The following is a 13,760-nucleotide window of genomic DNA, read 5'->3' on the forward strand; positions in this document are numbered from 1 at the left end:
GGCCGTGGCTCTCAGACCTTGTCACATTGGAAGGTCGTGCTTACCCCCAGCAGGGCTCGCCCGGAGGAGGAAAGAGCCTGTCCTTTCCCAGTCTGCGGCGAGATGCTGTTTTCCCCACCTGCGACTGCCGCTGGCTGATGTTCTCGGCCCCTCCCCTACTGCCACGGAGCACATGGCAATGTTTTGGTTGATAGGTTTGGATCGTTTTGTTGTTGTTTGTCTTTCTTTCTTTCTTTCTTTCTTTCTTTCTTTCTTTCTTTCTTTCTTTCTTTTCTTTTTTTTCTTTTTTTTTTCCTCCCGAGCAAAATGTGCCGCTGCTGACTGACTCCAAAGCAACCGCAACGTCTCAGGAGAAACTTTCAAGCGGCTTAGGGAAGAAAAAAAGAAAAAAAAAAAAAAAAAGAGAAAAAAAAAAAAAAAGAAAGAAACGCTACTTCGCAGGCTGCTTAAACTCCCTGTGCCGTTGCGTGCGCGGCGTACTCAGGGACAGTCGCACGGCGCCAAGCCTTTCCTTGCTGGGAAACACTCGGTCCAAGGCATTTAAAAAAATTAATCCCCATAAATCTCCATATATAATGAGGCGTGCGGTTGGGGTTTTAAGTCCCACCATAGTTTCCCTGTGTTGTAACAAAGGGAACCCCGGTGAACTGGCAGGTCCTAGCATACCAGGAGGGCTGTCAGGCACACGTAAAACAGACGGGGACGTTGCTGTAAGTACTCTGCAAGATTACTAAACACGGGCGGTTTTCCCCCAAGAACATCCACTTGAGGGTTTCACAAACAGGGAAGCAACGCGCCCAAAGCCCCTTCCTCCACTCGAGGAGTCGCCTTAAGCCTCCATACTCACAACCCCAGACCGAGGTCGGACCCAGTAGTCCACTGCCGTCGCCTCGTAAATCCAAGAATTATCCCCGACACGGCGGTTTCCTGCATAGGGTGGTTTTGTTTTACCGATGCTACTCGGGCAGACACTGTGGTTTACAGCCACCACAAGCAACGACCTGCAAACTTTAAGTCTACCCAGAATGATGGAGAGTGGGAGGGAGGCGGGAGCGCCGGCGCCCGGCAGCGGAGGCCGGGAGAGACGAGGGCGGCCGCGGAGCCCTCCCGGGCCGGGCGTCCCCCGTCGTTCCCAGCCGAGCCCTGCCGTGCCCCGCAGGGCTTGTCAGGCGGGCGCAAAGCGAGGGACTCGGGCGCGCTGCGCGGAGCGGGGATGCCGGAGTCGCCCGCCCTTCGGGAGGGCTGTGCAGGGGCTGGGAGGGGACACACTGCGGCTCGGGGCAGGCGGGGGTGGAAGTAACAGGATCCTATTGCCCCGTCCCGGAGTGGCGGGCTTCACTGCCGGCAAAATTTGCACTTGATAATTTTCTTAAAAGCACTTTGGAAGTCTTTGTTGAAATAGGCATAGATAATGGGGTTGAGAAGGGAGTTGGAGTAGCCCAGCCAGTTGATGACTGCCCCCAGCCACTCGGGCATGTAGCACTTACTGTCACAAAAGGGCAGGACCAGGGCCACGATGAAGAACGGCAGCCAGCAGAGGATAAAGGTGCCCATAATGATGCCCAGGGTCTTGACAGTCTTCCTCTCCCGGGACAGAGCCATTCTGCGTTTGGCTTCCGTGTTCTTCTCGTTGCGCCTCTCGAAAGAGGGCGGCGGTGGGGAGCCGCACGCCTCGCTGGGCAGCGGCAGGTGAGTCTTGGAGGAACTGTTGCAGTGCTGGACCTCGATGATCTCCAGGGCGGTCCCGTCCTGGCCCTGCCGCACCGCGCCGTTGACACAAGCGCCGGGCTTGGGCTCTACTGTCCGCCGCCAGCCCTTGCCGGGCTCCCCGTTGCCTTTCTTCACGGTGGCCGGAGAGAGGGTGAGGCAGGTGTCGGCGATTTTTTTCTTCTCTGCTTTCCTTACTGTCTTGCGGATCCTAAAGCGTGCAGCCTTGAAGATGCGACCGTAGAGCACCAGCATGAGAAGAAGCGGAATGTAGAAGGCGCCGAAGGTGGAGTAGATGGTGTACCCGTGGTCCTTGCTGATGGTGCAGGCGTCGGGGTTCGAGCGGTCCTCCGGCGTCCTCCAGCCCAGCATGGGCGGGATGGATATCAAGAAGCCGATAAGCCAGGTCAGGCTGATGAGCACGGCCGCCCGCCGGGGAGTTCGCTTGTTAACATAGTCAATGGGGTCCGTGATAGCCCAGTACCTGTCCAAAGCGATGGCGCACAGGTGCAGGATAGACGAGGTGCAGCAAAGCACGTCCAGCGAGATGAAGATGTCGCAGGTGACCTGCCCCAGCGTCCACTTGTTCAGCACCTGGTAGAGGGCCGCCATGGGCAGCACCAGCACGGACACCATGAGGTCGGTGACGGCCAGCGAGCCGATCAAATAGTTGGCCACGGTTTGCAGGGAGCGCTCCAGGGCGATGGCTGCGATCACGCAGGCGTTGCCACTCACCGCGCACAGGATAAGCGTGCCCAGGAGCAGGGAGGTGAGCACCTGGTAGCCCAGGGTCATCTCGGCGAGGCCGGGGCCGCTTGTCCCCTCGGGGGAGCGCGCTGGGGAGGTAGTATTGTTGGCCACATCCATGCCGGGCGGGGGGTGGGGGGGTCGCTTCAGGAGACAGACATGGGAAGAGATGCCGGTCACTTGTGCGCTCCCCTGGCAGGAGACATCGGCGCCCCGTGCGGTTTCGCCACGCCGGGCACCCCCCGCTCCACCACCCCTCCCTCCCCTATATAGCGCGGCGGGAGGCGGCCGAAGCTCGGAGGACGGCGGCTGGCGGAGCCGCCCCGCGCCCGCCCATCCCCGCCGCCCCTGCCCAGCGCGCAGCCCCGCCGGCGGGGGCGGCCCTCCTGCCGCCGCTTGCCCAGATTCTGCCCCTGGCTCCGCCGCTCACCCGGGCTGCTCCCCCTTGCTCTGCCTCTCCGCGCTCCCCTAGCTTCTCCCTGCCCTCCCTCCCTCCCTCCTTACTCTCGCCCCTCCCCGTCCCCCTCCCCTCCTCCCTTTCCGCGGTGGGCTCCCTGGGTCGCCATCGTCGGGTGGGCGCAGATGTCATTCCCCTTCGCCCCCTCCCGTTTACAGGGACGCCGCAGATAAATTCTCTACGACTCGCCCTCCTACCCTCCGCCCTTTACAAATCGCTCCCCAGCTCCGCGCCCGGCAGCGGTGGCTCTGGGCTACCCCTCAGGACCAGCTCTGGGGGAGGGCAGGGCAGGGAGGGCACAGGGCGTTCTGCGAGCGGGCACCGCCGCGGCGGCGGGGGCAGCGCTCCCCGGGCTGCCCGGGCCGGCGGCGCCGAGCGGGCGGCGCTGGAGGTGCCGATCGCCACCTGCAGGCAGGCGCTGCCCGCCCCAGGGCGCGGCTCCGGGGCTCGGCCGGCCGCCGCCGGGCAGGACAGGCAGGACAGGCCGAGAGGCTCGGCCCTGCCCGGCCGCCGCCGCCAGCTGCCGGGCTGCCCGGGGAGCGGGCGCAGGGAAGCGGGAGCGCGGGAGGGACGCCTGAACAGCCCGGGCCCTGTACAGCTCCCGCTGATTAGCGCTGATGCAGCGATGGAAGCCCGGCTGGCGATGGTTCGTGCCCTCGGCCCAGCGGCTGCCGGCCCGCCCGCCCAGCTCCCCGTAGGACGGCAGCATTGCCCCCCGGCCCTTCCGACGGGCGAATTGCGGTACAGCACGCTCGAGAAACGACTGTCCTCTCACGACAGTAACAGCGGCGACAGCAGCAAAAAGAAGTGGTAAAAATTACTAAAGAAATCCCAAAACAAAAAACGTTGTAGGTTGTAGTTCAATCCGATAGGAGGGGAAATGCTGTGTCTGAAAGTGAAATGAAAAATATATTACTGAGAATAATCTTAAATAAAGAGTGTAGGATTGGCATATCATAAACAATTCAGTTACCCAGTAAATAGAGCTAACAGTTGCAAAACTGGGGAGAATCTGTTACAAAAAAAAAAAAAAAAAAAAGGAAAAAAAAAGTGGTGATGTTTGTAGGCTTCACTCTGTCCGTGAAAGTCAAACAAAAGTTCTCCTACACATGTCTGTAATAGGTTTTCTACTATCTTAAACTCAGTATTTTTAGTGATCTTTCATTCTGTTCTGTAATTCTGTCATCAAGCTCAGTATATGCAAAAAGCCAAACAATTGCTTAACAGGAAGATTTTCTGATTTTAACTTGATCAAACTTGAGATGAGGTTCACAGAGTCTGCTTTGCACAGCTTCAGGTGTCCTTCACCGTCTCTCAGTGAACACTTGGACAGATTCCAGCCAGTTCCTTTTTACGAGGAGTCAAGACTGCAATTTTCTGCCCCTAGGCTTGAGATACCCTCTGTGAATGACCAAAGCATGGAGATTAGCTGGATTAGTAGATCAGAGCTGCACCCTTGCATGCCTTTTGTCTCACACTAACATTTACAAGATCTGTGTTCTACTGAATGAAGACTTAATGCTGTTGAGACACAGACAAAATGTAATCGATGTATAAGTATGCATTATGGCTTCACTATCAACACCTATTTTCTTTTTAGTGTCTCCTCAAATGCATGGCATGGTTGACTTCTAAGCAACTACCTCTTTCAAGAGTGTTTTCCTTCCTTGAAATCAAAGTTTGTGCTTCTTGCTGTTTAGTGTCAGCCTGATAAAATAAAATAAAATAAAAATGCAAGTCAGGGAGGCAGGGAAATTTCACCCAACTTTCTTGTATGGTGGTGGACAAATCATTTGCCTAATTAGATTATCTTGAAATTAGCATTTCAAAGCCACAGAGGATGCAGGCTCCTGGGGAAACCGTTTCCAGATATGTTTTGCGCTGACATGGCCAAGTGAAGTCAATCCCAGACAAATTTCGGCGAGAAACTCAATGAGAAAAGGTTGACAGGGTCATTTTTCAACTGAAAAATTTTAAATCGGCTTTAATTTTTTAATTTTTTTCAGGGTTTGAAAGTCATTTCTTTCCGAATTAAACTAAGAAGCAATTTAGGCAACTGGGGATGAAGGGGAGAGAGTAGGAGTTGGAAGATATAGAAGAAGGGAAAATTCACTCTTTTGATGTGAGAGTGTCTTTAATCCTAAGCATTTTAACACCAAAATTCCACTAAAACTTTTAAGCAACTAAACGATGTCCTAATGTCTGTAGATAACCTAGGTAAAGTACCTAGGGAAATTCTTAAGGAAAACCATATCCTCATACAATCCAACCTGATCTGAGAGTAAATGAAAACTTAACACAGCCTTAAAAAGTCAAATTAAAACACTTAATTTTATTCAGTTAAGATACAACTGCAGCAAACAAGGGGGTCTTCAGTAAGTACAAAAAGAAAAGCATTAGCAATGGTGTCCAAACAGTCTTTTCTGAGCAATTTCATTCCACACTTTTCAATAATAGAAAAGGAGAGGCTACATATTCTTGATGTTCTCAGATTATGACTGGATTATCTATTTGTCAAAGTAAAACTGAAATGCCACAAGTCAATCACAACTTTTTGTTCCTGTGGTTGTGTATTACACTTTGGTTTGAAAAGGATATGAATCTTGGGTTTTTTTTTAACTTTTCACCATGATAAATACAGTATTTGTGATATTCAAGAAATTATATTCCAGTAATACTTTCAAAAGAAAAGGTTTAAGGACCTAGGGAGAGAAGGAAATTAATTCTTTCAGGTCACTGAAACTGATAGAGTGTGTACAGATTTCTGTACACGTGTGACTGAAGGCAACCTATAGCGCCTTCTTGAATTTTCTATTTAGGCATCTTGTAAGTGTAGTCAAAAGGAATTCTTACTACTCCACACAGCTGAAAACCTTCTGAGAAACAGCTGTGACTTTAAAATACAAAGAAGCAAACAGGAACTTAATGTTTGAAGTGGCTGTATCATTGAAATACATCCTCTTCAAACAAGGATATGCATTTCACCATAGGATCCACTTCAGGATATCTGCTCCCACATTTCATAAAGCACAAAATATTTTGCAGTAGTTGAAAAATTTTAAGCTTTCTCCTGTAAAAAAACAAAAGATATTAGAAGGTGACTGAAAATCTTTAGGCCAAAGCTAGTGTCGTAACTGCATGGCTCTCAGCCAAGCTATTCTGGATCGAAATTAGTCTAGATTTGGTAAACTGTTTAGTCCCGACTTTGTGGACAAGATGAATCAGCTAGGAAACTAAGTGACTTTTGCTATCAGTAGTAGAGCCTCTGTGTCCTATCTCTGGATATAGCTAGTTTGTGAAATTCTGGATAGTCAAACTCATACTCCTGAACAGGATAAAGAATTTATGAATCCTACAATTAGTCTAGTCAGAGTAAATACACTGCAAAGCCAGTACAATAATACAACAAGAAAGCATAAATTTTCAACTTCTAATCACCTTTTTGCCATTTTAATATTTTTTCCTCTTTTAGAGCAAGAAAATGGTCTGGATAATTGCCCATGAAGCCCTGTCCAGCCAGCCAGGAGCTGGCAACCTGTGGCCCACTAGGAGCTGTGCAGCAATGAGACATTCCAGTGGTCCTTTAAGAATCATCTGGGGTCTAACAGAGGCTACAGCATGAGCACAGCTTCAGCACTGAGTTAAGTGTTGCCAAGTACCGAGATATCTCTCAGGCTGCTCTTTAACAATCCCAGTTCTGCAAACACAGAACAATGGCACCCAAGGTCAGGCCTGGAAGATCTGTTAGCTCCATGCCAGACATGTCTGAGCAGCAGTGCTGCTCCATGGCTCTGAGATGTCTCGAGGATGGTACAGCTGGGTTCACATGCTGCGATTTCAGCTTCAGGTGCCTCTGCACCAAAGCCAGTCAGATTTCTGTTCCCTCTTTATTTTTATAGTTAGAAGCAGATCAGTAATCTGGGCCTGTCAACCCAGAGGAATAATTTGTAAGAAACAGGAAAAACTATTATCTCAGAATGCTGAAATGCCTGTCCATTTTTTTCTCCCATAGTATTGACCATATTTTCCATTGCTTCAGATATACCACTTGACACTGTCATAATAGAAAACCGTGGGCTGATAGTAAGTTCCTGTGTCCTATTCTCTTTCCATTCTGCTGCCTCATTGTAAACTTACTGCCTTACTACCTACAACCTTATGGTCATCATTTTTATTAGATAGATACTAATTATTTATAACATACACACATATTTATATGGTACTTTTGCCTTTCTCTGACAAGAGCTTACAGTAGTAACTAAAATTACAGCATAACTCAGCAGGGCTCACAAAAGCGGATAATCCATTTCAGCTAGCACTCTCAGAAGTAATAGAAGAGAAGGTAAACATTTCATCTAAAATGGGGGTTATGTATATTCAAGCAATATCACTGAAGTGAAACAGTTACCAGAGATGCTTGCTATCTAAATCATCGGGCAGATGTTATGCAAGTCTAGAAGTATAAGATCAATTCTAGAAGCTATTTGCTTTCATATTCTCCCTCTGTGAAGTAAAGAGACTTTCAAGCATGTATGTTTGTTTGGATGTAAGTTTTCATAAGTTTATGGTGACTTCTCAGAATTTTGACATTTTGTGAAAACTTGGATTTAGGCTACATTTTCTTTGTTGCCCCTTCTGTAGCACAGTGCACCTGTGATGAAGGAAGAGCTGTGAGAATGTCTTTTAACCATTTGTGCACATTCTTGATACTAAAGCTGCTAAGAATGAGTATGACTTCAGAGAAACTCTGGGAGAATCTACTTAGTCATCTCTAATCATGCTATGGGGAACAAAGCAATGTTCCAGCTCTGCTGAGGTTTTTATCAGCACACCCATGTCAGAGGCAAGGGGCAGCAATGCACAGAACTGGTGCATTAGGAGCTGGTTAAGAATCACCTGTGTGGTACAATGCAGTTCCAAGAATACAGAATCTTACCTGAACAGTTTTTTAAAAACTGTGTTCTGATATTTGCAATCTAATTAAAAATACTCAGTCGCAATTCATATTTTCTCAATGTTTGCAAAATAAATCATCTTAATAACTTCCAATATACAATTCTAAAATTGCTGACTAGCACTGAGGAACTTCTTGGTTAAATCTGGGTTTTTCTTATAGCTAATTAAGATTATTTAATGCATTTACTTAATATTCACATTCATCTTACAGCAAAATACATAACTAGCTCAAACTATTTGCAGAAAATACATACCCACTTACAGGAGTGTTCTAGGTCTTCGGCAATTTTCACAAGTTTTCTATATAATTTGCATAACTGTTTAAACAAGAAGTGCCAATATATTCCAAGTTTTGTAATAATTTCTAGTTTTTCTCTCATTAGTGACTTTATTTATGGATACATTTTAGCAGACACATTCAAGTTTGGTTTTTTTTATTTGTTATCCCTACCCCATGCCCTCTGTCCAAAAAAGACTAGCTTCTAAATGAGAAGGAATTCAAAACAATTAACATTAAAAGATTTTAAAATAAATTTTAGTGAAAGGAGATTTTTGTTCTAAAGAGTTTTATTGCAAAGATAATTTCTGCCATTTTCATACATGTATAGTATTTCACTTCAGAGGAGACAAAGAAAAAAATTATTCTATAAGAACAATAAGTTATGAAAAAGCATCTCTAACTAGGCCTCTACAGGCCTCACCTTTAACTATCAGGCCAATCTAAATGAGTTTATCAGTATTTTCCAAAACTAAGTTAAGGTATATGAATCTTACAATTGAGTTACAGGTATAACAACTGATGACTTCTTCTGCTCTTATCATGTCAGAACTTCAGTACTACGCTAGATTAAAAGTAAATTACATGGCATCATTGTCTCCTTATCAACAAAGACAGAAGCTAGAATTTCAATATTATTGCTTATAAAATATATAAACTCTCCAATTTTATGCACACTGGCTGGAGCTCAGCAATAGTGCCTGCAGTTCAATAGTATATTAGTCCATGCCAGTTTAAAAAATACCTATGTTATTATGATTTCATTTCAATTTTCTCACATTGAAATTAATATAATATTATTATTTTAAAAATACAACTTGGGAATATAGGACTGATGTACAGACAATAAATGTCTAGTCTTTGCAAACTAACTTTATCCTTTCAAATGAAAAGCAATTTGCTTTATCTACACAGAGATGAATCACATGGAGTTAGAGAGGCCCACACAGACTGTGACATTGACAAAGGCCATGAGGATATTGTCTTTGCTGATCTATTAATCTCCTTTACCTGGGGCATGAGTTGGCACCATAGTAGTAAACCATCGTGTATTCCAAAGAATCTGGGACCTTGTCAGGGAGAAAAGTTGTGGGGTTTTTTGCTGGAAGTAAATGTTCTCTTGAGGAATTATTCAGCTGCCAATGCCTTCTTTTTCTTTTTGAGTTTTCCTGGTACAACCTCTGGGCCATGCACAAATGCTGTGCTTGGGGCAGCTGGAGTGTAAGGCAGGGACTGTAAGGCAGAAATGCCCCTCAGCAGCATCCCATGCCTGCTGCCAGTTTGTGAGCGTTCATTCATCGTTGCTGCTCATTAACTTTTAAACACCCTACTAACTGGCGGGCTTCATGTTACGTTAATCACCCAGTGTTCCTATGTAACAAATGGAGTTCAGTGACTCACAAAAAACACACCCACAAAAGTTGATACCTTGAGCATGCAGCCCCTTAATCCTTCCATGATCCAGTATTAAGAGTGTTTCTTGGCCTGTTCTTACCAAAACAGTTCAGCTACCCAATTCCATCAGCAGAGAATTTTTTTTTTCCTTCAGGAAATTGATGTCTATTTTCAAACAGTTTTAAAAATCCTGTGGCTTTGGGTATAGAGTGATGAAAGGCAGCACTGCCGCCCTGTCTTGGTTGTGTTTGCATGGGATTAATCCAGTTCAGAATAAACCTCAGTCTGTGAATCCAGACAGATCTTAGATGTGTCCTCAGTGTTGCTAGGAAACAATCAGTTCTATGTCTTCATCACAGCAGCAATGTGGGCCCTCTTAGGTTGGCCAGGGACACAAACAGTGAAGAAGGCCAGGATACCGACGAGTAGCTCAGGCCAGCGTCCCCCAACTCATCTCCAGTCTGTTCACCAGATGGCCTTAAAGGAGATCAGCAAAGGAGACCATACAATGTGGGCAAACAGCTGTTTTGGCTAATCATGGCACTTTAAAGCGCAAGGAGAGTAACACATTATATAACCTAATGAGTGAGTTGGCTATCCAGATAAGCCATGCAGATCCTGTCTGCTACATTGAAGTGAGATTTGATCAAATCTTAACACTAGTGAAAGAGTATGGGAGGTTTTGTGCTATATCTTGGGTGCTGATGCTGTTCTTTGATGACATTAAGTCTTTCCCAATGTTTTTGGGTTAGTTTTCTTAGTTTTCCCCGCTGATCGCCCATCCCATTAATCATGCTTTATAAATTCCTAAACTCTAAGCAAAATTTCTGCTCTCTCAGGACCTCTATCACACCTACCACAGACATTCAGCATTCCCTTTCTAGCTGAGTCATCTGAACTTCCTCCTCACAGTTTCTATTGTCACTCAGTTAAGTTCAAAATAAATAAAAACTTATGGGTTCTTTTAGACTAACACCACCTAATCAGGGCTCCCTTGGTTCTAATCTCACCTGAGCAGATGCGATCAGATTTCAAGGCCCTCAAAACTCTCTGAATGGCACATTACAACTGTGTAAGTGTAGTGGAATATCCTGCCAAAACTTTTAGGAATCTTAATCTACAAGCAGGCTTTTTGAGAGTTAAAATCTTGCCCATAGGCACATATTGCAGTGAACTCAGTTGCAAAGCTAGCAGCTTGCTAGTTTGATTATAGACTGTCTCCAATCACTTACTTAAAGAACTCATCACTGTAGCACCTGTACCTTTGCCACTATTAAAAAAAATCAAAAACAAGAACAAAAACAAGAATAAAAACAAAAGCAGAAACAAAACCAAAACCAACAAAAACCCAACAACAAAAACAAAAACCAAAAACAAAAACTAAGAAACCTGAAAACAAGGTGTTATGAAAATTTTTATAAACCAGACCCATTCTCCCCAATAATTTTCTCTTAATGCCTGTTCATACAAAAGAGTCACGATATGTTTTATGCATCCAGTACATCATGTATCCCTCAAGGTTCATCACAGTTTTTCTTGATAAGACAAATTTTATGTTAGTCATGAAAGGCTAGATGAGCTTTTTTTAACTTGTAGTCTAGTGCAATACACAATTGCATTACTGTAAAGAAGAGTAGAGTTATGTCCCTGAGAGGAGCAATTAATTTCTATCTTTCCACTTCTCCAGAGAGGAGAGTAAAATGCCAGGTTTTACCTGTTTCTGTCCATCTACTTTAGAAAAAAAAGGAATACGGCAAAAGCCTCTTTATTTCTTTCCCTGTGGGGTATTCTATTTTTCCCCACTCAACACTGATTATGTAAACTAAGAAAAAACGTGGTTTATTCATTAACTGACAAAGTTATTCTTAGGTTTTTCTAAAGACAAGTCCATGAAAATCAGCACTGGAGTCACACATTTACTGTTCACTTTATATTTGACCTCTTCTGCACTATATTCTGTTTTAGTAAGAAACCAATATTATGATTTCACCCTTGAATTCAATTGCATTTTGTTTATTCTCCATTTCTGTTTGTGCAGTAATTATGCTGGTCAAGGTTTTTCAAACAAAAAATGTTCCTGCGTAAATGCACATATTGTTTTTGTTTATCTTAATGTCAGATTAACATTGCCACCATGGGGATAAATTTGCTTGTATTTATTCGTAATTATTGCAGGACAGTGACAGAGACAAGAGCTGCAGAAGATGTCATTTATGACTCTTTGTGCCTCCAATACCATTCAGGTTAATCTGGCTCTAAACACACAACAGAGGACTGCAAGAAAAAATAATTACCAATTCTCTTACTTATGCAAGTCTTGTATGTTCATTTAGAGATTCATGTTTTAAAGTGTGGCTGCATCCTCCTCTGTGGTGATTTCTACCATGGAAACGTAGTGGGATGACTCTCATGACTGGAGTGCTGCAGTGGATGGCTATAAACTCTTTAGAAGAGACAGGTGAAGCGAGGGAAGTGGTGGGATAGCACTGTGTGTTAGGGAGTGCTTTGGTTGTATTGAATTTGGTGATGATGAAGATGACAGCTGAGAGCCTCAGGGTGAAGACTGGGGAAGGTCAGCAGGGCGCAGGTGTGCAGGGACTCTGTTACAGACCAGCCAGCTGGGCAGAATGGGCACTTGGGGAGTTCTGCAAGCAGCTGCCAGAATAGTCCCCAGCCCTTGTACACATGGGGGACGTCAGCTTGCCACATATCTGCTGGAAATACAGCACAGCAGAGAGGAAGCATCCAGGAGGTTCCTGGAGTGTGTGGAAGAGAACCTGCTTATACAACTGGAAAATGAGTTTACCCAAGGAGGTGCTCTGCTGGACCTGTTGTTTGTGAACAGAGGACAGATGGGTGATGTGCTGCTCAGTTCTCAGAGCACCAGAAATGTTGGAGGTTTCAATACTGGCTGTAGGAAAGAGGGGCACCTTCCTCTTTGGATTTCTGGTGGGCAGACTTTTGCCTGTTTAGGAGATTGATTGACAGAGTCCCATGGGAGTCAGTCCTGGAAAGAAAAGGAGTTCAGGAAGGCTAAGGTGTTTTAAAAAGGAATTGTGAAATATTCAGGAGCGGTCTGTCTCAAGGTGTAGGAAGACAAGTTACCAGGGAAAAAGAGCAGCCTGATTAATCAGAGAGCTTAGGCAGGAACATGAGGAAAAAAAGATAATCTCTTGACTCTAGAAGGAAGGTCAGATGACTTGGAACAACTACAAGGATGTCATGAGGTCATCTAGGAAAAAGATTAGAAGGGACAAGGTCCAATTACAACTTGATTTGGCTGTTACACTTAAAAATAAAAATGGTTTCTATAAATACATTGGACAAAAGGAGATTCAAGGATTGTCACCATCATTTGCTGAATGTCTGAGGGAGCTGGGTTTGTTTGGTCTCAGGAAGAGGACGTGCAGGAGGGGACCTCACTGCTCTCTAGAATTCCCTGAAAGGAAGGTGTAGCCAGGTTGGGGCTGGTCTCTCCTACACTGCTGCAGTGAGAGGTCTTGAAGAAATGTCATTAAGCTGAGACAGGAGAGATCCAGATTAGATATTAGAAAACATTTTTTCACTGTTAGGGTGGTCAGGCATTGGAGTAAGTTTCCCAGGGAAAGGGTGGAGTCACCATCCCTGGAGTTGTTTAAGAGGCATCTGGATCTGCTGCTGGGCAATACGGTTTAGTGATTTAGAGATAACAGTGGTGGTGCTGAGCAGACGGTTGGACATGATAGATCTTAAAGGTCTCTTCCAACCTTGATGATTCTGTGATTCTACCTGGCCATTCACTAAGTGATTGGTAAGTAAATAAGGTTCAAAAAGTGATAGATGCCCATCCTTCCTTTCTATCACCAGAAATCCTTTCTTTAAGTCTCCTGGCATCCAAACACCATTTGTGTCTCTCCCCAGCACTTGAATGCAAAAAATCAAGTCGGTTGTATAGAAATTACTGCAGTGGGAAGAAGCTCCAGTCCTAGAGACAAAAGATGGTTGAGTGACCACAAACTGGAGTTCAACAGGAAGGCATAAGCCCCCACTGGGCAATTATGCACGATATACCTACTGGAGAACTTTTGAGAGATTTTGCAGTACCCCACAGTTAATGATTAATACTCAAAAACAAGACATAATCTGTTCATATATCTTTCTATACATTTTTTACCCTAATGTAATTAAGGTCATTAAAACATGAGGTTCAAAAAGAAAGGATATTTTGCTCTTGGCCCTTAT

At 45.1% G+C, this 13,760-nt stretch overlaps 1 protein-coding gene across 1 annotated transcript; it reads right to left on the bottom strand.

Moving 5' to 3' along the window:
- Positions 1-433: 433 nt before the first annotated feature.
- Positions 434-2,659, bottom strand: HTR1A (5-hydroxytryptamine receptor 1A). Its single transcript, XM_036404003.1, has one exon. It carries the CDS (start codon positions 2,572-2,574, stop codon positions 1,336-1,338), a length of 1,239 nt encoding a protein of 412 aa, XP_036259896.1. The 5' UTR covers positions 2,575-2,659; the 3' UTR covers positions 434-1,335.
- Positions 2,660-13,760: the final 11,101 nt, after the last annotated feature.

Source organism: Molothrus ater, chromosome Z (assembly GCF_012460135.2).
Source record: "Molothrus ater isolate BHLD 08-10-18 breed brown headed cowbird chromosome Z, BPBGC_Mater_1.1, whole genome shotgun sequence".
Taxonomy (NCBI): Eukaryota; Metazoa; Chordata; class Aves; order Passeriformes; family Icteridae; genus Molothrus; species Molothrus ater.